Below are 22,078 nucleotides of genomic sequence, written 5' to 3' on the forward strand. Positions count from 1 at the left end.
GAGATGTCTGAGCCAAACAAAGATGAATTTTTTGCATCGCGATGCTCATTTATATCTAGCTGTAACTACCCCGCTAGCCATATGGAGGTTGACTTGTTTGTTCCAGATGAGATTTTACCAGAGCACTCCATGAACATCAATACCGTTGAACAAACTCAGTCATTTTTATTCCCTGAAACAGCTTATTCAAGTGTGTGTATTTCTGGTCTTCTGTTTGAATTGAATCAATTTAAATTCAGTTGTTTGGTAACTAATCACCAGCTATTTGAATCAGGCAATTATATTAGATCTTGTATTCTTCAGCCAAGTCCTGAATGTAGGATGTAATATTTCTTACATTTTTCTTTTTCTTTTTTTAATATATATAATATATATGTATATTACATATATATTTTTTAAGATTTTATTTATTTATTAGAGAGAGAGAAAGTGAGAGAGAGAGCACAAGAAGGAAGGAGAGGGAGAAACAGGCTCCCCGCTGAGCAGAGAGCCCAGTGCAAGCCCTTAGCCGAAGGCAGACGCTTAACCGACTGAGCCACCCAGGCACTCCTATTTCTTACATTTTTCATGTTTTGCATTTTCATTAACATTTTTGAAGTCTGATAGTTTTTATTTGAACTTTAAGTATAGTGTCAGTACTCTCATGCTATTTGGTGCAGTATTTTCTTTGTGATAAGAAAATCATGAATTGAAAATACTTTAAGACTCTAGAATAAAATAAGATTTGAAAAGTAATTATAATAGTTACAAAAGTTGGCAAATATATTCAATAAAGTCAAGTCGGTTATTAAAATTAAATGTATCTAGGTAGATCAAGGCCTGTATTTGCTGTCTTGAGCAGTCATGCTTGGTGTAAATGTGATCCTGCATTTGACTGACTTAATGGAGGAAGTGGTTACCAAAAAACAAGGGTACAATTCCCTCCTTCTGCCTACTAAGCCCCAAATCCCTCCCCCTTCCCTTGATCCGTTCCTTGCATGCTCAACTTTGATGGACAGAGTAGGGAGGGATATGAAAATTTCTATGAGAGATTAACCTGTTTGAGGAGATTAGAGGCACTCTGATGCCAACTCTGTTTTGTGCTATCTTCTTTGCTCTTAAACTAGTTTATTTTTTGAGTGTTATTCTTGTTTATTTCTCTCTCCCTATTCCTTTGACCTTTGCGAAGCATGGCTTTCATAGCTAGTGCCAGCCAGTCAGAACAGTGCTTGCTTCTGGTTAACCGAGTAATCGCATGTGATCGCGATGTGTTCAGCTGACATCCTGGGAGCATTGGCAGGCTCTGTGTTAGCAGTGTTGCGTAATTCATATCACATGTGCCTTAATTTTTTTTTTTTTAAAGATTTTTATTTATTTATTCGACAGGATAGAGACAGCCAGCGAGAGAGGGAACACAAGCAGGGGGAGTGGGAGAGGAAGAAGCAGGCTCATAGCGGAGGAGCCTGATGTGGGGCTCGATCCCATAACGCCGGGATCACGCCCTGAGCCGAAGGCAGACGCTTAACCGCTGCACCACCCAGGCGCCCCCACATGTGCCTTAATTATTCGTATCATACCTCCTTTGGTGTATGAAGAAACTGAGTCTCATGGAGGTTAAAACCTGCCTTGAGTCAAATAGCTAGTAAAAGATAGAACATGGAATGCATCCAAAGTCCAGCCTCTTCTTGCCTGTTCTCAAAACAGCTCATAATCTAATTGGGAATATTCCTGTGTATTTCTTCTTTTTATTTTTTATTATTTTTTCTTCCTTTTTTTTTTTCTTTAAATTCACATTTAGATATCTCTTCGCTTGTGTGCGCTTTTAGCTTTTCTTTAGGTGAGGTAGTTATGGATATGAACTGAACTCTCTGATCTCCTTATGACCGTCCTAGTTCTGATGAAAAACCATGTTTCATTTATTTCTTTAAGAATGAATGTTAAGATCAGTAAAGGATGAGCATGAGTAGGAATATGGCTTTATTGGGAATCTGTGTCTTGTGTATGTGTGGGTGGGGAGGCAGAGCAGCTCCCCTGGGGGTTAAGGTAAGATTTAGTAGAGAGTGACCTTGCTAAACATGGTGGTATCTTGTCATATTTTTGAAGAGAATAGCATCCCTCCCCAAGAGATATATCTAACAAGTTTCATTAAGTTTTTCTGTAAAATATCATTCTGTTGATATTTGTATATTGTGTTTTATTTACATAAGCCAGATCTTGTTCTTTTCCATTGTTTCTGATGTGTTTTCACTTTCCAGTCTCCATGCATTGCAGCACTGGAAAAAAATTTAATTAAAAGCCTGGGTGGCTCAGTCTGTTAAGCATCTGCCTTCGGCTCAGGTCCTGATCTCAGGGTCCTGGATCGAACCCCATGTCTGGGCGCCCTGCGTGGCAGGGAGTTTGCTTCTCCCTGTCCCTTTGCCCCTCCCCCCAATATGTGCTCTCTCTCTCTCTCAAATAAATAAATAAGATCTAACAAAACAATAAAAAAGCTACCACATTGTGTGATTGATTTAATAAAATTGATTTAATAAAACATGAAATGCAGCACCCTTAAAATTTTATCCTGTTCTCATTTCTCAGATGTGTATGTGTTGAACCTCCCAACCCTAGCAATGAAACTCTAAAAATATGGAAGGAAAAGAATTTAACAGCAGATGATATTTTCTGGGGGAATCTCACTGTTTCTGTGAGTACATGATGAAGTAAAGGGTTTTGCAATATTAACCTAGTTCTTTAACTTTTTATGAGTAGACCTTCATTTTCTTCTTGATCAGTAGGTATGATGTGTTTTCAGAATTTAGTGTTGTGTTGTGCAGATAGGAGTTGTCACATGGTTATGTATCATGTAGTAAAAAGTGTAGGCTAAAAGAATGAACCTGGTAGGGGGGATAAAAATGGACTAAATGTGACTTCCAAGATTTAATTATTAAAAAAGTGTGAAAATACTTCTGGTTTCTAATTCCAGGTAGATTGCAGGTTGATAAATTCGAAGAAAGTGTTTGCTAGGACTTTGGTTGCAAAGTATATATACTGGAGTTGACAGAACAGCCCACATCCATTTGTCCTCCTCTCCCTGTATCAGTGTATCTGCTCCATGAACAGCTTATTTAGAAGAACATGAGTGCTTTCCTAATGTCCTCGATGGCAAGCTGAACTTGGTTTAACTGTGGTCTAGTAGTCCACTCTGCAGTCTAGTCTGTAGAGACTAGTGTATCTTAAGCATGCAAGAAAGGAAACAGGACAAAAACATGTAATGAGCGCCTACTGTGTACTGAATACTATCACATATTCTTGTATTCTGTTGGGAAATGTTGTCCTGGCCCTAGAATATCTGTTTTAGGGCACTTCCCAGATTGGGCTTTGGGATTAAGGTATAAAGTGATTCTAGCAATATCAGTTAAAACCAAGATCTCTTGAGCTTCTTGGTGCTTTTTATATCATACAAGCGATCGTAGATCATTATTTTCTCACTAAGGATAATATATTATTGGAAGGGTACCATCTGCAGTTTCATCTCACTGATAATTTAAGTCTGTATGGTCCGGTACAGTAGCCATTGGCCACATGTGTCTATTTAAATTTAAGTTAAATAAATTAATTAAATGTTCAGTTCTCAGTTGCACTAGCCATGTTTCAAGAGCTCAGTCAGTTCTCCTGCTACATTGAACAGTGGAGATACGGAACATTTCTGTCATCACAGAAAGTTCTGTTGGACACTGCTGATTTAAAGCATTATGTACCAGTGATCAACTTAGATTAATGCTTGACTGTTTTATATTTAAAAACCCAGCCTTGCTACGAAAGAGGTCGAGTTAATAGAGGTGCTCAAATGAAAGTGATCTGTTAAAAAAAAAAAAGAAAAACCTCATTCCATTGTGAATAGGAGGTCTTGATATTACAGATACAGGTCTTTTGAGTGTATTTTCTTGTTATTCAAAAGGCCCATGGTTTTTGTTTCTGTTTTTTATACTTATAGCTTTTGTTTTTGTGATCCATTTTGTAAATTTGTAGCATTACTAATCTCAGCAATTGGAAATCGAGAATAATGGAAACTTTGACTATTTTTCTCTTGGTAAACCTGAGTTGTGTTTCTTAAAATGAGTCTCATTAGAATATAAGTAAGAGAAAAATGACATTCGTGGCATGTATCATTGTTAATCTCTGGTTGCCTTTCAGTACTTTTTCCCCGAAAGGAAAATTAGGTCAATAAATTTCTATAATTGCATTATATTATGCCGTATAATTTTTTGAAAATAGAAATACTGTTTGAATGGTTGCTCTACTGCGCCTAGTCCCATGCTTTAATCCCATTGTTTTGAGTTAAGTCAGAAAAGCCAACCAGTTTTTTTCCTGATTTGAATTTATCACTATAGCTATTTCTTATTCAGCACTGTAAATAGACACAGTAGTAATTTTCTGTTGGTTGCATTGTTTTAAGCGACTTGTTTAAAAGTAAAGGAAAGATAGTAAAATTGTGGACCAGCAAGAATGCATACAAACTATTTGGGAATTACTATTCACTCTGAGGCATTCACTAAAGGGAATATGGAATCGAAAGGAAAGGACTGTGTGGTGTAACTTGGCAAAATACTGTATTTCAGTTCAGTGACTTACGATATACCTATTTTTCAAATTGTAACATCTCTGAACTCAGGGTATATCTTACAGTTGACGATGTGTTAAAGTTGACTTGACAGTGTTTTTTCTTTCTAAGTGAAGTACAAAATAATGGCGTGTCTTCAGTCACTAGCATCTTTGAGTCAATGGAGTTCATTGGTAATTTATTAGATACCTGAGAATCTTCTTCATTCTCACCTTTTTCTATTTTTTTTTTCTCCTTTTTTCCCCAGGAATGTAAAACCTTTCATGGTGTATTTGTAGGATCAGCTTGTAGTCTTCATGGACCTTATATTCCAGATGTGCTCTTTTGGTGTGTTATCTTATTTTTCACAACATTTTTTCTATCTTCATTCCTCAAGCAATTTAAGACCAAGCGGTATTTTCCTACCAAGGTAATTGGGATGTGATTTTGGAGTCCTGATAATATTCATGTTTTTAGCTTTTGTTACCTTGGTTTATTTCAGAACGGTAATACATTGTTTGGGGTTAATACTTGATATCAAATAATTGTGAAGAACTTACTTATAGTGAAAAATGTATATCACATTTCTGAACTAACAGTAGGAAGATAATGGTACCTTGAGGAATGGGATGGTAGTACGTTAGTTGTGAAATGTGTTTCTTCTCTCTTTGAAAACATATTAGATACAGTGTATTTCATGGACATGTCATCACTAATTAAAAACCTCATTCACACTTTCTAGTGGCATATTTTAATGTGAAAGATGAGAATTATTTAGAAAGGACACATAGTGTTTCTGTGTTTATTTTAACACAATCCCTTTAATATAGGTGCGATCGACAATCAGTGACTTTGCTGTATTTCTCACAATAGTAATAATGGTTGCAATTGACTACCTTGTAGGAGTTCCATCTCCTAAACTTCATGTTCCTGAAAAATTCGAGGTAAGGATTTAAATATTTGGTTATTTGTGACGTGGGACTACCAAACTATTTTAAAATTAGATACTTTATAGGAATATATATATATTTTTCACATACATAAAAGATGACAAGATGTAAAAAGAGAACTGAACCTATTTATGAAGTAAGCAAGAAGGTATCAAAGTTAGTCCCATCAGGGAGAGTGAATGAAAATACTCATGGTAAGTACTTGGGAGTCATTTAAAAAATTTGACCCTGCTGTGGTAGCTGGAGTTCATGATGTATTTTCCAGGCAAAAGAAACATTCTTTATTCCTTTATAAGGAAGTGACTCAAACTTGAATTTAAAATTGTAACAAGGAGATCCTAGTTAAATTTCTAGTAGAGTGGTGTATGTGACAGTAGATGGAATGCTCCATGTCAGGAGAGAATCAAATGTATTCTTCCACAAGAAAAATGATGCTTATCTGACCATCCATGAACGCTTTGCATTCATCATCAGACTGTAGCTATGTTGTACATAATGTAGCATATGCATAATACAGCATTCAAGAATTGTTTTCCCTTTTAAGTAGGAGTTGATAGCTTTTGAATAGTTTCTGGAATTCCCTATAGTTGAGTATTTGTGTCACTGGTTATGTTTATCTTTATAGCAAACTATATGACTTCTTTTAAAAACAGAAGGTTTAAAGGGGATTAGAAATAAGGAATAAAATGAATATAATTTTAGTCTGTTTTATTTCTTACTTGGAAAAAAAAAATATTTTAAAACCGGTAGTCTCCAAAGTAGAGTGCATGGGTGGAAAATGATCCACTAAAATTATATAGAAGGTCTACTTATATTTTTATTTAAAAATAAGAGAAAATTAGCTTTATAGTACTTACTGTATGAATTTTACTATGGAAAACCATTAGTAATGTAACACATAAATGGGTATTCTCATTGGGTATTCTCAATTTTATTAAAAATTTTTTTTATTGTTTTACTCTTGGAAGTATATAATAAAATTTGGATACGTTTGTTTAAAAGCATAGATATTGAGCCACTAAAGATTTTTGGCCATTAAGAGATGACTATATGAAGGTCATTTTTTTTTTTACCAAGTCTTTTACCAGATGAAACTATAAATTAATATCGGTTCAAAATATTGATGTAGCTTCCCTTAATCCTGGGCCCAGTTCCTTATATTCATTCCTAAATATATTTTGTTACTCATTTATTGATCTAGCTTTCAAGTAGCAAACTGATTTCAAGGGGGCATAAGATACATTTGGGGAAATAAATCAAGGAACACTTAAGAGCTTGTGCATTGTATAGATACAATATTTTTATTCATGTACAGTTTTGGATATCAAGCAGCTTAATGTGTATTGGTGTGGTAAAATTGGAATTACCTTCATTTGAAAATATTAAATGTTCCCTTTGTATTAATAAATGTTTTTGTGAAGAAAAAACAGGCTTAAAATGAACTTCAGGTAATGAAAACATGTTAGATTTCAGTATATCCAGTGCCCTCCAAGAATACTAAACTCTTAGGATCTTTTAAAATTTTTTGTTATAAAACAGATTTTACTTTACAGCATTGGAATGTATTTGTGTCTGATAAAGTGACAGATGTTTGTCAGTAGATGCTTTGGAAAGATATGTCCTGAGGCCCCAGTTCTGATTTAGTCCTGACCCTGCCAAGATCACTGGTCTGTAGGATCTCCAAAGTAGTTTAGTTTAGGAGTTGATCTAGTAGGTAGATTGACTTCACTTTATTTGAAGTGGGTTAGGAGCCTGTTGAAATGACACTCTACCTCACTTACCTATTTGTCTATAACAAACCTCCCCAAACATAAAACCTGTGAAACAGCAACCCCTTATTTGTTCATAAATTGGTGGCAGTTGGTACTAAGCTTAGCTGGGTGGTGGTCTGGTCTCTTGGTTTGGGATCTTTCATGTGGCTACAGTCATCCATTGCTTTGATGGGGGCAATATGTCTTCATTTCCATGTCTGGGAAACTCAGATCAGATGGCTGAAACAGCTGGGGCAATTGGCTCCCTTCTCTCCCTCTCTCTCTCTCCCTCTCTCTCTCTCTCTCTCTCTCTCTCTCTCTCTCTCACCACGTTGTATCTCATTCTCAAGAAGGCTTATCCAAGCTTACTCAACAGCTTAATCTCAAGGTTCCGAGAGGGTTAGAGAAGCTGCAAGGTCCCTTGAGATCAAGACTCAGAAGTCACACAGTGTCACTTTGGCTTTATTCTGTTGGCTGAAGTAAACCATAAGGACATCCTAGGTCCAAGAGGAGGAAATGGATTCCACCTCTAGACGGAAAGATTGACTACATGGCCAAGGGACCTTCGTCAAGGGATGGGAAACATTCTTGTGGCTATCTTTGCAGATAATTCACCATACATTCCAAGATTTAATCTAGTTCTTTCTAATGCCTTGGAATTTCTTGGAATAGACATAGCCTATGTTGTGGAAATTTTGTGCAGTAGGAAGAAACTTCTTTCTTTTTATCTTTAATTTTTTAACAGCCTACTGATCCAAGTAGGGGCTGGATCATAAGCCCATTGGGAGAAAATCCTTGGTGGACTTTATTAATAGCTGCTATTCCAGCTCTGCTTTGTACCATTCTCATCTTTATGGATCAACAAATTACAGCTGTGATCATAAACAGAAAGGAGCACAAATTGAAGGTAATTTTAAAATTTTGTGTCAGGTTTTGTAATTTCTTCAAGAGTTTGAAGTGTTTTCGTAATGACTGGAACATTACAAGATGTGAGATGGAAGTTAATTTCTCTGTTTATAAAGTAATATAGTATTGTAACCTAAAAGAACAGTTTAGACTTAACAAATAATTCATGTTCATTTCACTTTTCAGAAAGGAGCTGGCTATCACCTTGATTTGCTTATGGTTGGTGTTATGTTGGGAGTTTGCTCTGTCATGGGACTTCCATGGTTTGTGGCTGCAACGGTGTTGTCAATAAGTCATGTCAACAGCTTAAAAGTTGAATCTGAATGTTCTGCTCCAGGGGAACAACCCAAGTTTTTGGGAATTCGTGAACAGCGAGTTACAGGGCTAATGATTTTTGTTCTAATGGGCCTGTCTGTGTTCATGACTTCAGTTCTAAAGGTAAAATCTCTTTATTGCAATATTTTAAAATCTTTTTTGTCAAAAAATTTATACTCGGTTGTATGAAACTGAAACCTGAAAATATCTAAAATTAGTTTCATTTCCTGGAATTTACTTGGAAAATAATATTCTGGTATATGGTGTTTAGCATAGTAGGCATTTCAGTGTTATATGTGTCCATTTTAGAAATACGTAAAACGATAGTATTAAAGACTATAGAGTTTTGGAAGGAGTTAATTCATGGCTTAGTTATGATCTAAAAGAATAGTATACCAGGGGATTTTATAGGCATCTTAGAGGAAGTAATAGAGAATTATGATTGACATAGTTATTTGACCAAAATTTGAAAATAATTGCTATTAATTAAATAAATGTATTCTTTCTGATCATCTAAATGAAATAAAGGTAGTAGAGCTCATTAGAAAACGAAACAGCTAATATTATAAATGAATCATGCAGGAAATTAAACTTTATGTTAAATATCTTTTAGTCACATCTGGTCTTTATTATACATATCCTAATGAATCTAGTGATTAAAAAATATAACAATAGAAAATATCGCTAATATCTAATCTGAAATTTTCTTTTCATTGTGGAAGAGCTCAACTCCGTTTTTTCCCTTGGTGTTTTAGTTATTGCAAAGAAAACTATAAAGAGTTGTGTACATTTATAAATTGGGGAAAAAACTTGGAGGGTGTATGTATGTTATTAACTAAAAAAAAAAATTAAAGTTAAATACTAGAATTCTTTGGCCTTCATCTCATCAACTTTCTAGTAACTGACTAATTCACCAGATATTTGTTGAGTACTTACTGGGCTATTAAGACTGGAGAAATAATAATAAATAGGATATATTATTGTCTACTTTTCAGAACTTGGCAGTCTGGTTGGTGGAACAGATAGGTAAAGGGGCATTTACTGCATTGTGGTGACTGTATTGTTAGAAGTACTTGGCAAAGGAGGAGAAAGATTTAGTGCACTCTTATGGGGATATTGTCCCCTTTAAAGGTTGCCTTTAAAATTTTTGAAGTATTCACTGTATATAGGCAGAAAAATTCAAATAGAACATCAAGAAAGCCCTAAAATGAAAAGTTAGTCTCCCCGTTTTCCCTTACTTTCCAAAAACAACTCTCCAGGGGTAAACTCTTTTTTTTTTTTTTTAATGATTTTATTATTATTATTATTATTATTATTATATTATGTTAGTCACCATACAGTACATCCCTGGTTTCCGATGTAAGGCTCGATGATTCATTAGTTGTGTATAACACCCAGTGCACCATGCAATACGTGCCCTCCTTACTACCCATCACCGGTCTATCCCATTCCCCCACCCCCTCCCCTCTGAAGCCCTCAGTTTGTTTCTCATAGTCCATAGTCTCTCATGTTTCATTCCCCCTTCTGATTACCCCCCCTTTCTTTATCCCTCTCTTCCCCTACCGATCATCCTAGTTCTTATGTTCCATAGATGAGAGAAATCATATGATAGTTGTCTTTCTCTGCTTGACTTATTTCACTTAGCATTATCTCCTCCAGTGCTGTCCATGTTGTAGCAAATGTTGAGAACTCGTTCTTTCTGATAGCTGAGTAATATTCCATCGTATATATGGACCACAACTTCTTAATCCAGTCATCTGTTGAAGGGCATCTCGGCTCCTTCCACAATTTAGCTATTGTGGACATTGCTGCTATGAACATTGGGGTGCATATGGCCCTTCTCTTCACTACGTCTGTATCTTTGGGGTAAATACCCAGTAGTGCAATGGCTGGGTCATAGGGTAGCTCAATTTTTAACTTTTTAAGGGACCTCCACACTGTTTTCCAGAGTGGCTGTACCAACTTGCATTCCCACCAACAATGTAGGAGGGATCCCCTTTCTCCACATCCTCTCCAACAATTGTTGTTTCTTGCCTTGTCTATTTTTGCCATTCTAACTGGCGTAAGGTGGTATCTCAGTGTGGTTTTGATTTGAATTTCTTTGATGGCTAATGATTTTGAACATTTTTTCATGTGTCTGTTAGCCATTTGTATGTCTTCATTGGAAAAGTGTCTGTTCATATCTTCTGCCCATTTTTTGATTTGTTTATTTGTTTCTCGTGTATTGAGTTTGAGAAGTTGTTTGTAGATCTTGGATACCAGTCCTTTATCTGTAGTGTCATTTGCAAATATCTTCTCCCATTCCGTGGGCTGCCTCTTAGTTTTTCTGACTGTTTCCTTGGCTGTGCAGAAACTTTTAATCTTGATGAAGTCCCATAAATTCATTTTATCTTTTGTTTCTCTTGCCTTTGGGGATGTGTCATGAAAAAGGTTGCTTTGGCTGATGTCGTAGAGGTTGTTGCCTATGTTCTCCTCTAGAATTTTGATGGATTCCTGTCTCACATCGAGGTCTTTCATCCATTTGGAGTTTATTTTTGTGTATGGTGTGAGATAGTGGTCAAGTTTCATTCTCTTGCATGTAGCTGTCCAATTTTCCCAGCACCACTTATTGAAGAGACTGTCTTTTTCCCACCGGATGTTTTTTCCTGCTTTATCAAATATTAGTTGCCCAAAGAGCCGAGGGTCCATTTCTGGGCTCTCTATTCTGTTCCATTGGTCTATGTGTCTGTTTTTGTGCCAGGACCATGCTGTCTTTGTGATCACAGCTTTGCAGTACAGCTCGAAATCCGGCATTGTGATGCCCCCAGCTTTGTTTTTCCTTTTCAACAGTTCCTTGGAGATTCGGGGCCTTTTCTGTTTCCATACAAATTTAAGGACTGTTTGTTCCAGTTCTTTGAAAAATGTCCTTGGTATTTTGATCGGGATAGCATTGAAAGTGTAGATTGCTCTGGGTAGCATGGACATTTTAACTATGTTAATTCTTCCGATCCATGAGCATGGAATATCTTTCCATCTTTTTATGTCTTCCTCAGTGTCTTTCAAGAGTGATTTATAGTTTCTAGAATATAGGTCCTTTACGTCTCTGGTTAAGTTAATTCCAAGGTAACGTATGGTTTTTGGTGCTATTGTAAATGGGATGGATTCCCTAATTTCTCTTTCTTCGGTCTCGTTATTCGTGTATAGAAATGCAACTGATTTCTGAGCATTGATTTTGTATCCTGCCACGTTACTGAATTGCTCTATAACTTCTAATAGTTTGGGAGTGGCTTCTTTTGGGTTTTCCATATAGAGTATCATGTCATCTGCGAAGAGAGACATTTTGACTTCTTTGCCGATTTGAATACCTTTGATCCCTTTTTGTCGTCTGATTGCTGTTGCAAGGACTTCTAGTACTATGTTGAATAATAGTGGCGAGAGTGGGCATCCTTGTCGAGTTCCTGATCTTAAGGGAAAGGCTTTTAGCTTTTCCCCATTGAGAATAATATTTGCAGTAGGCTTTTCATAGATGGCTTTTATGAGATTGAGAAATGTACCTTCTATTCCTACACTCTGAAGGGTTTTAATCAGGAAAGGATGCTGTATTTTGTCAAATGCTTTTTCGGCATCGATTGAGAGGATCATATGGTTCCTGAGTCTTTTCTTGTTGATATGATGTATCACGCTGATTGATTTGCGAATATTAAACCACGCTTGCATCCCAGGTATGAATCCCACTTTATCATGATGGATAATCCTTTTAATGTACTGTTGGATTCTATTAGCAAGTATCTTGTTGAGGATTTTGGCGTCCATATTCATTAGGGAAATCGGTCTGTAATTCTCCTTTTTGATGGGGTCTTTGCCTGGTTTGGGGATCAAGGTAATATTGGCCTCATAGAATGAGTTTGGTAGCTTTCCTTCTGTTTCTATTTTTTGAAATAGCTTTAGGAGAATAGGTATTATTTCTTCTTTGAATGTTTGGTAGAATTCCCCAGGAAAACCGTCCGGGCCTGGAGTTTTGTTATTTGGAAGGTTGTTTATCACTGACTCAATCTCTTCATAATTAATTGGCCTGTTTAAGGAATCAATTTCTTCCGGTTTCAATCTTGGTAGTTTATAGGTTTCCAGGAAGGATTCCATCTCTTCCAGATTGCTTAGTTTATTGGCATATAGCTGTTGATAAAAATTTCTAATAATCCTTCCAATTTCAATGGTGCTCGTCGTGACCTCTCCTTTTTCATTCATAATTTTAATAATCTGGGTCCTTTCTCTTTTCTTTTGGATAAGTCTTACCAGTGGTCTGTCAATTTTATTGATTCTCTCAAAGAACCAGCTTCTAGTCCTGTTGATCTGCTCCACTGTACTTCTGGTTTCTGCTTGATTGATTTCAGCTCTAATTTTGGTCAACTGCTTCCTCGTGCGTGGATTAGGCCTGTCCCTCTGTTGCTGTTCCAGCTTCTTGAGGTGAGAATATAAAAACTGCATTTTAGATTTTTCTATTCTTTTTAGTGAGGCTTGGATGGCTATGTATTTCCCCCTTAGGACTGCCTTTGCAATATCCCATAGGTTTTGGACTGTTGTATTTTCATTCTCATTGGTCTCCATAAATTGTTTAATTTGATTTTTGATTTCCTGGTTTATCGAGTCATTCCTGAGCAGGATGGTTCTTAGTCTCCAAGTGTTTGAGTTTCTTCCAAATTTTTCCTTGTGGTTGAGTTCCAATTTCAGAGCGTTGTGGTCTGAGAATATGCAGGGGATAATTTCAATCTTTTGGTATCGGCTGAGACCTGTTTTGTGTCCCAGAACATGGTCTATTCTTGAGAATGTTCCATGGGCATTAGAATAGAATGAGTATTCTTTGGTTCTGGGGTGTAGTGTTCTATATATATCTATGAGGTCCAACTCGTTGAGTATGGCATTCAAAGCCTTTGATTCTTTGCTTAGTTTTTGCCAGGGTGTTCTGTCTATTTCTGATAGTGGAGTGTTGAGGTCCCCTACTATTAATGTATTTTTATTTATATGTCTCTTTATTCTGGTTAAGAGTTGGCTTGTGTATCTTGCTGCTCCTCCAGGGGTAAACTCTTTTTAACATCTTTGTTTTTTAAGTTATATTGGTGGTTACAACCATTATAATTAATAATTTTAATTTTAATTTTCTCTCAAAGTTTCTCAAAGTTGAGTTTTAAGGACGACCTCTGGGAGTCCACAAAAGCAGAAGTATTTGGGGAGCGTGTCCTCAGTATTCCTTTGAAGAACATAAAGGGTCCTAAGACTAAAAAGCTTGGGAGCCTGTCATATAAGGTCAGACGTTTTATGAGGATTTAGCGTACTTAGGTGTCCACCAGCCAGTCTTCCTTCCATCACCTGCCTTTGGTTGACTGTGTTTTTAGTTTTACGAACATTTGCATTGTATGCCGTAATTATAATTAAACTGTCCATGCTTTTTCTGTAAGTTAGATCATAAAAATGTAAACCCTCTGGGAGCACATAGTCAGTATTATGATGATACATATGTGTTCACTGAGGACTAAGCAGGCTGATCTGCCTGCGTGGAGGCAGAAATAGACCCTATTTCCTCCCTAAGCTCTTGTCGCTGCTTGAAGAGTAACTGCCCAAGCCTTAGGGCCCAATAAGTTTTCTTAGCACCTATTACCTTCCCTTACTTTAAAAAAAAGAATTGCATATACCACTTCCACTTTTTCTTACATCTTTTTTATATTTTATTTTTTTATTTTTTGCATTGCCAAAGGAATTCCTAGAGTAATTTTTTCATATGTGGTGCCATGGGTGGTAAACTTTCAGAGTTCTTTCGTGTTTCAAATTATTCTCACATTTGATAGATAGTTAGGTATACGTACATTTCAGTGTTCAATATTGTTTTTCTTTGAGTCTTAAAGTCATTGTTTCCTATAGACCAGTGGTTCTAATAATATGTCTGATATCTGTTTGGTTTTTGTAATTTCAGAGGTATTTTTTTCCTTTCTAGAAGCTACCAAAATTTGGTGTTCTGAAATTTCACTGGGATATTTAGGTGGACAGATGGATAGGGACTTTCATTCACCTTACCACTCTCACTATGGGCCATTGTTCTCTGGAAACCTGTGCTTTTGATTATGGGAATTTTGGGTCAGTGTTTTTTTTCTCTTCTCTCTGTTAACTATTTCTTCAACTTCAGGTCGACAGATATTAGACCTTCTGGATATGTTCTCACATTACTATCCTGCGCCCTCACTGTTAATGAAAATTTCCTGTTTTTCTTAGATCTCTTTAGTCTCATCAAAATCAATATTACAAAATTAATTATTTTGATAATTATATCTTTAAATTTCTAGAAGCCTTTTTCATTCTGATTATTTACTTTCCCTAGCATTCTGAAGTTGCTTTATGGATAAAATATTCTCCTGAAATTTCCTGAGGATATTTATTAGATTTTTAACTTGTTTTCTTCTCTTCCTGTAGTACTTTTTCCTCCTAGGCTTCTTAGGAAGGACATTCTCAGTTGTTCAGTGGAGAGTGAGTGTGGTTTTCCTCTGTAGCTGTTAGGTCTTTTTTCTTTACAGGTCTCTTTCTTGGTGCGAGTGCTGCTTGTGGTTTTTGAGCAGGTGGGCGGAGCCTACGCATGGTAGGGAGGCCGTTGGGATCCTTTTAACTGCCAAAGTAATAAGGACTTTCTTGGGAGTGGAGTTCAGTGATTCTATCAGTAAATGGTACTATTGTATAATAGCTACTATATGGTAGTGATAGCAATGATAATGGCTCATGCTTTTAAAAATTTTTTATTAAGTTTTTATTTTAATTCCTGGCTAAAGCTTTATGAATGATTGATATGCGTTGTGTGCTTTTCTGAGTATTTTAGTATTTGAAATCCTTTAGTCTTCCTGCAATCTGTTATAGGAATGATAGCGTAGAGAGGGTAAGGCTCAAGAAGAGCTTACCTGGCTTCCTAAACCAGGCAGTCTGATTGTAGTGCTCACATTCTTAATCACTGAACATTTTCCCATTTCAGGAAGAAACATGTAGAAGATAGTTTTTCAAGGAGTCTGTTGTTTATTAGCATTTTTCTTATTTATAGAAAAGTTAGGTCTCATCACTGAAAGATCTTTTAATTCTGTCTCCATATATACTCACTATGTTTTTGTGTATTTTATTGCTATGAAATTGTTCTAGTAGCATGGGTTCTAACTGTGGTCCTTTCACTTACAGTTTATTCCCATGCCTGTCCTGTATGGTGTTTTCCTTTATATGGGAGTTTCCTCATTAAAAGGAATCCAGGCAAGTCTTAAGTAGTTAATGATTTCGTAGAAAAACTTAAAATGTATTTTAAATTTGCAAAGATTGTTTTTATGATGGTAGTGATGTATTCTCAACTCTGATATTCTGGGAGGCAGGTTAGCTGATGACTTCAAATCCACGTTTTCCAAATGATTATTGCTTACTACATATTTTTCCCTCAAGAATGAGATCGTGAAGGAGATCATCCTTACCTGTTTTTAATAGAAGCCAATGAAAGGCCCTGTAACTATCGATAAAGACTAGTATAGTAAGAGAGGGGGATGTTGAGGACTGGAATGGTTAATACTTGCCATTTGTGCGGTCCAATACAGTTTATAAAGCCTAGTACACAAATTATTTTCTGTGATTCTCAAAACAACATTGTTAAGCAGGATAGGAAGAAGTATTAATATTGTCAACTAAGAAACAGAAACAGAGGGACTTACGGACGGTTCTTAACCAAGTAAGCAATGGAGCCAAGGTTAGAACCCAGTGATTTCCCTACTCTCTTGGTCTTGTTTATAATAATTCCTGGAAAACAACCTGATAAAATTTATTAAAAAGTTCTTCATGTAGAACGTGTGGCTCTGAAAGCACTGTTAGCAGCACGTGGCCACCTCCTGTCATGGAAAGCGTATTGTCTGATATTGCCAGCTAATGCTGGCAAGGCTTCTCAGAGATAGCATCTCCATTTTTTTCAGTAGTGCTGGGTCTTCCCTCCACTGGTCAAGGAATGATCTCATCAATTCACTATATTTTCTTTTTTTTTAATTTTTCTTTTATAACTTTCTTTTACAAGTTTGTGAGATCTTACTCCTGGTTTATAAATGAGGAAACTAAAGTTCAAACAGACTAAGGAATTTGCTCATAGTTTCCTTTTTGTTGGGTGAAAGTTCAGTAATTGTTACTTCAGGCTATTTTATAGAACGGGTAATGTTAAAGTTGGAAAGAACCTTGGAAATTGTTGCTCTTTTATTGTACATATTAGAAAACAAAGTCAAAGAAAGTAAATGACTTGCGCAATTGATTATAGCAATAAATTTATTTATTTTAATCCCCCAAATTAAGACATTTTGTGGTTTGAGTTTTCTGATTAAATTAATTGCATTAATTTAGAATGATTGCCTTGATTTTTGCCCCCCTCCTTGGGACCAGATGTTCTGTATTGAAATATTCTCCTATACTATCAGGACATATCTAGGAAGTTATAGTTTAAATCACAAAACTCTAAGGTTGTATATAATTTCCTAAGTAGCAGAAATGATACTTTTGTTGAAAACTTTTTCTTGCTTTGTTTTGTTTTCCATTCAATACATAGTTTTTTGACCGTATAAAATTATTTGGAATGCCTGCTAAGCATCAGCCTGATCTGATATACCTTCGTTACGTGCCTCTCTGGAAGGTCCATATTTTCACAGTCATTCAGCTCACTTGTCTGGTTCTTCTGTGGGTGATAAAAGCTTCAGCTGCTGCGGTAGTTTTTCCCATGATGGTAAGGCTTTTTTTTTTTTTTTTTTTTTTTTTAAACTTTTTCAGACTTTGTCACTAGTTAATAACTCTCCTGTGTGTTTCAACAGTATTTTACTGACATTTATCTTAGTAACATAGTGTGGTAATGTATTAGTAATATTTATATTTGAGAAAGGGAATAGCCCATTTTAAGCACCTTAGGTGTTTCAAAATAGGAATTGGCCCTTTTGTAGCTTTAAACCAGTCGCTTTAGAAACTGAATTTGCTTTTTATTTTCTACATTTTTGTTTGTTTTTTAGTCCTTGGGCTATAGAAGGCTGTTTTGTATTTTTAAACAACTTTAGAATTTAGGACATTTATGGAACAAAGATGATAACCAGATGTAAAAAAGCAAAGCAGCTAGAACAGCATAGTTCTTTAATAGAATGTTTCAATACATCTTTCTCAGAAATTCACAGATCTAGAAGTTCAAAAATAATAAAGATTTTAGAGGATATTAATAAGACAATATCGTTCACTAAATTATCACAGAATATTGCATTTTGCAAACAGAATATCCATCCTTTTGTACATTCCATGTAAACATTGGTTATGTACTTGGCCACAAAGAAAATCTTAAAAATTAAAAAGCTATAAAAATTATCTAGGTAATTGCATTTCCTGATCACAAATAAATTAGATTACAAACGAATAATGAAAAACACTTAAAAAAAATCTAAAGTATTTAGACATTAAATGCTGAAATAATCCCTGGGTTGAAAACTGGGTTAAAAAAACATTGTAGGTATTGCAGCAGAGAATTTTTGATAAAGTCTGTGAGATACACCTAAAATTCATAAGGAAAATGTATACCCTTCACTACATATATTATTCAAGAAGACTTTAAAAAATGCAACCAAATTTTTTATTTGTAAAAGTCAATAATGAACAAACTCCTTCCAAGCTTGAGTAGAGAAGAAAAGAAGAGAGCAAAATAGACAAGATTACGAAAGAGAAGAGACATACAATCACAGCTGTGGAAGAGATTTGAGGGGCTTTATGAAAATACTACATGAATCTATAGAAATAAGTTTGTACGTCTAGACCAGAGGTTGACAAACTTTATTTCTGTAAAGTGTCAAATAGTAAATATTTTCAGCTTTATAGGTCACAAGATATATAGGCACTTCTGTAACAGGAGAGAAGTTTACACAATTTCTTTTTTTTTTTTTTTTTAAGATTTTTTATTTATTTATTCGACAGAGATAGAGACAGCCAGCGAGAGAGGGAACACAAGCAGGGGGAGTGGGAGAGGAAGAAGCAGGCCCACAGCGGGGGAGCCCCATGTGGGGCTCGATCCCAGAATGCCGGGATCACGCCCTGAGCCGAAGGCAGACGCTTAACCGCTGTGCCACCCAGGCGCCCCTCCACAATTTCTTATTGGTGAAACCTAAAAAGTAATTGTACAGTTTTTTAAAATGAAAGACTACTAATGGGAAGAATGGAATTCTTTTCATTTGGGTTAATAATTCACTTGGCTGAGGTTCAAAGTGTTCCCTATCATCAAATCAACTCCAAATGTGCATCTTTAAAAGCTATTTTAGGTCACAGGCCATAAAAACAGGTAGGGCCAGACTTAACCGAAGGGCTGTGGTTTGCCTGCCACTGATCTAGAGGAGATGGATTATTTCCGTTCTATACATACATTTTTCAGAATCGACCCAAAGAGAAATATAAAATCTATGGATCTGTATAACTCACTTGCATACAAGAGACTGGAGAAATGGCCGAAGAGCTGCCTTGGGATCACAGGCCCAGCTGAGTTTTAAAGAACAGTTAATTCCAGTACTTCTTGAATTATTCTAGAAAAGATGGAAAGATCTGCATTTTTTTCTCATGAAACACTAGCAAGATCTTAATAACAAAGGCTAGTAAAGTTATACAGAAGAATGATGGTGATTTCTCACTAATATAAGTGCAAAAAAACCTTAAGATATTAACAAATAAATAAATTCTCAGTGTTTCTATAAGTAATATATCATGATTAAATAGACTGTGATACTTCAGCAGCAAGGAAGAATTTCCAACATAATTAAAGATAGAAAGTTATAAAATTACAGTCATCGTGAATAAAAATTTGTAAATGAGTTCTAATATAGGGAAGCACAGTATTACTGTTATTTGATATGAATTGAAGGTTCTAACTGTGATATAAGAATAATATAATATTTGTTATAAGGAAGAGATAACATTATTTGTAGATACTGTGATTGCCTATTAACTCAAATGACTCAAGTGAAAAAAGACTAAAAGTCCTAATAGAATTAGGAAGAATTTTGTTATAGTGGGTGGTTATAAGAAAACTCACTGGCTTACCAAAAGAAATTTATTATATGATAGCTTTGGATTCTGGAAGTTTGAAATCAAGGTGTGGATGAGGCCATGCTGTCTCCGTAACCTGTAAGGGAACCCTTTGTGCCTCTTCCTAGCTTCTGGAGGTTTGCTGAAAGTCTTTGGCATTGTGTTGCAACTGTATAACTCCAAATTCCCACCTTGTCATGTGGTGTTCTGTGTGTCACTGTGTCTTGATATGACCATTTTATAAGAACACTGGACATACTGTATTAGGAGCCCACCCTACTCCAGTATGACCTCATCTTAATTATATCTCCAACATCCCTATTTCCAAATAAAGTCATATTCTGGGTACTACGGGTTAGGATTTCAATGTATCTTTCATGGGGGACACAATTCAATCCATAATAATGGTGAAGTACATAAAATTAAGACCTGAACAAATAGGAAGATATATCATGTTCTTTGTTTTGCATACTTAGTATTGTAAAGACGTCACTTCCAAGTATGAATTTTATGAGTTTTATTTGCATGTGTGTTTGTGCGTATTCGGAGAGGTTGTTGTCAGTGTGAATCGGATAATTTTAAAGGTTATAGAGAAAAATAAATGCCAGAGTCATAGATAACAACATGGATGGTAGACATGTTCTGTATCTTGTTTGGGTGTGGATTCCACGAATATGTATGTTTTTCAAAAGCGCCAAACTATATATATGATATTTTTCTATTTTACTATATATAAATTGTTATATTAATGAAAAAATAAGGCTATAGTAAATACCAGAGGAATAACAAAACAAAACTAATTAAGAATTCCTGGCTGGGTCCGGGGTGAAGGACTTGATTGTTCCTGTGTTGATATCACTCTGTTGTGATAACTAAATATTTAAAAATTGCTGTCAAGTCAGTGTAGCTAACACAGTATGGAATTGGCATGGGAATAGACAAATCAGAAGAATAGACTGATGAGTCCAGAAATTTATCAGAATATATGAGAACTTACCACTTGAATACCATAAGCAGGTCATTTCATTAAAGGTGATCATTTATTCATCTATGTGGGAAAATTTAGTATGTAGTCTTAGAAGATTTGACTGTGTATGGGAGCTAAGGTTGCTTCTGTAACCAACACCATATTCAGAAAGAAACCATAAATGAATTGAAGATTTAAATGTTAAAATGTAGTAGAAAATTTTGAAAAAAATATTTATATAGTCCAGTGATTGAGGGTAACTTTTCCAAGAAGATAGGGAAACCCAACTGTAAAGGAAAGATTTATTTGACCACATGATAATTAAATGTTTTGTATGAACATAGTAAAATCAGATTGTGAACTGGGAGAAAGTATTTGTAGCATATAAGGCAGATAAAATGCTTCCATCTGAACTACACAGAGCTCTTATGCATTCATGAACAAAAGTCATAAAAATTGAAAACCAGACAAAAGATAGTAATAAGGAAAATGGTAAGAACAGAAGAAACCCAAATGGCCAATGAACATTTGAAAACATCTTCAACCCTTACAGCAGTGAAAGGTAAACAAATTAAAGTAATTGGTGTCTCTTTTTCACATATATAATGGGGAAGTCTAAACCTAATATTGGCAAATGAGTTCTCTAATGCATTGCTTAAGAGATTTTTAAATTTACATCTATTTAGGAGTGTCTGGGTGTCTTAGTTGGTTAAGCATCCTACTCTTGATTTCGGCTCAGGTCATGAGATCGAGCCCTATATCGGGTTCTGTGCTGGGGGTGGTTGGAGCCTGCTTAAGATTCTCTGTCTGTCTCCCCTCCGCCCCCATGCACACTCTCAAAAAAAATAATATCTGCCTATATAATATATATCGTTTAAAGTCATAAAAATTAATAATCTTGTACTGTGAAGATACCATGCTTAATCTGCTTTATAGTTTTATGCAGGATGCAAGGAGTTTATATAGGAAAAGGTTAAAAATGCCATTTCTTTTATGTTTTCTTTGAGCAGGAACCTTGAGAGATAAATTGGTGACTCAGTTTCTTTGAAATAAGATGGTGTGTGAAGTGATTTTTATTTTTTTTTTAATTTATTTACTTTATTAGAGAGAGAGAGAGAGTGTGTGAGTACACATGCAGGGAGGGGCAGAGAGAGACTTTAACAGACTCCTTGCTGATCGTGGAACGCGAGGCCGGGCTTGATCTCATGATCCTGAGATCCTGACCTCAGCCTAAACCAGGAGTCCGGACCATTAATCAGCTGCACCACCCAGGGGCCCCTGAAGTGATTTTTAAATAAAATACATGAAGTACTTTTTTGTTTGTTTATGATTTGATACTTTTTCTCTCTTTAAGTGATATAATTTATGTATTTTTAGATGTTTCTTAATCGTTTCTCCCCAACTTTTTTAAGGTTCTTGCATTAGTCTTTGTGCGCAAACTCATGGATCTGTGTTTCACAAAGAGAGAACTTAGTTGGCTTGATGATCTCATGCCAGAAAGTAAGAAAAAGAAAGAAGATGACAAAAAGAAAAAAGAGAAAGAGGTAAAAAGACCAGAATTTTAAAT

The 22,078-nt window shown here is 35.6% G+C and overlaps 1 protein-coding gene across 7 annotated transcripts in view; it reads left to right on the top strand.

The window, feature by feature from the left end:
• SLC4A7 (solute carrier family 4 member 7) overlaps positions 1 to 22,078 on the top strand; it is a 110,991-nt gene that overhangs the window by 77,470 nt on the left and 11,443 nt on the right. For all 7 annotated transcript variants that reach the window (XM_045774469.2, XM_087870150.1, XM_087870149.1 and 4 more), the window contains 8 exons: positions 2,560 to 2,665; positions 4,830 to 4,991; positions 5,392 to 5,505; positions 8,008 to 8,169; positions 8,355 to 8,606; positions 15,666 to 15,734; positions 17,053 to 17,226; positions 21,924 to 22,055. In XM_045774469.2, the coding sequence (XP_045630425.1) occupies positions 2,560 to 2,665; positions 4,830 to 4,991; positions 5,392 to 5,505; positions 8,008 to 8,169; positions 8,355 to 8,606; positions 15,666 to 15,734; positions 17,053 to 17,226; positions 21,924 to 22,055 (1,171 nt within the window). The remainder of the gene's footprint in view (positions 1 to 2,559; positions 2,666 to 4,829; positions 4,992 to 5,391; positions 5,506 to 8,007; positions 8,170 to 8,354; positions 8,607 to 15,665; positions 15,735 to 17,052; positions 17,227 to 21,923; positions 22,056 to 22,078) is intronic.

Source organism: Ursus americanus, chromosome 20, assembly GCF_024610735.1.
Source record: "Ursus americanus isolate L20-20 chromosome 20, mUrsAme1.1.p, whole genome shotgun sequence".
In the NCBI taxonomy this organism is placed as follows: domain Eukaryota; kingdom Metazoa; phylum Chordata; class Mammalia; order Carnivora; family Ursidae; genus Ursus; species Ursus americanus.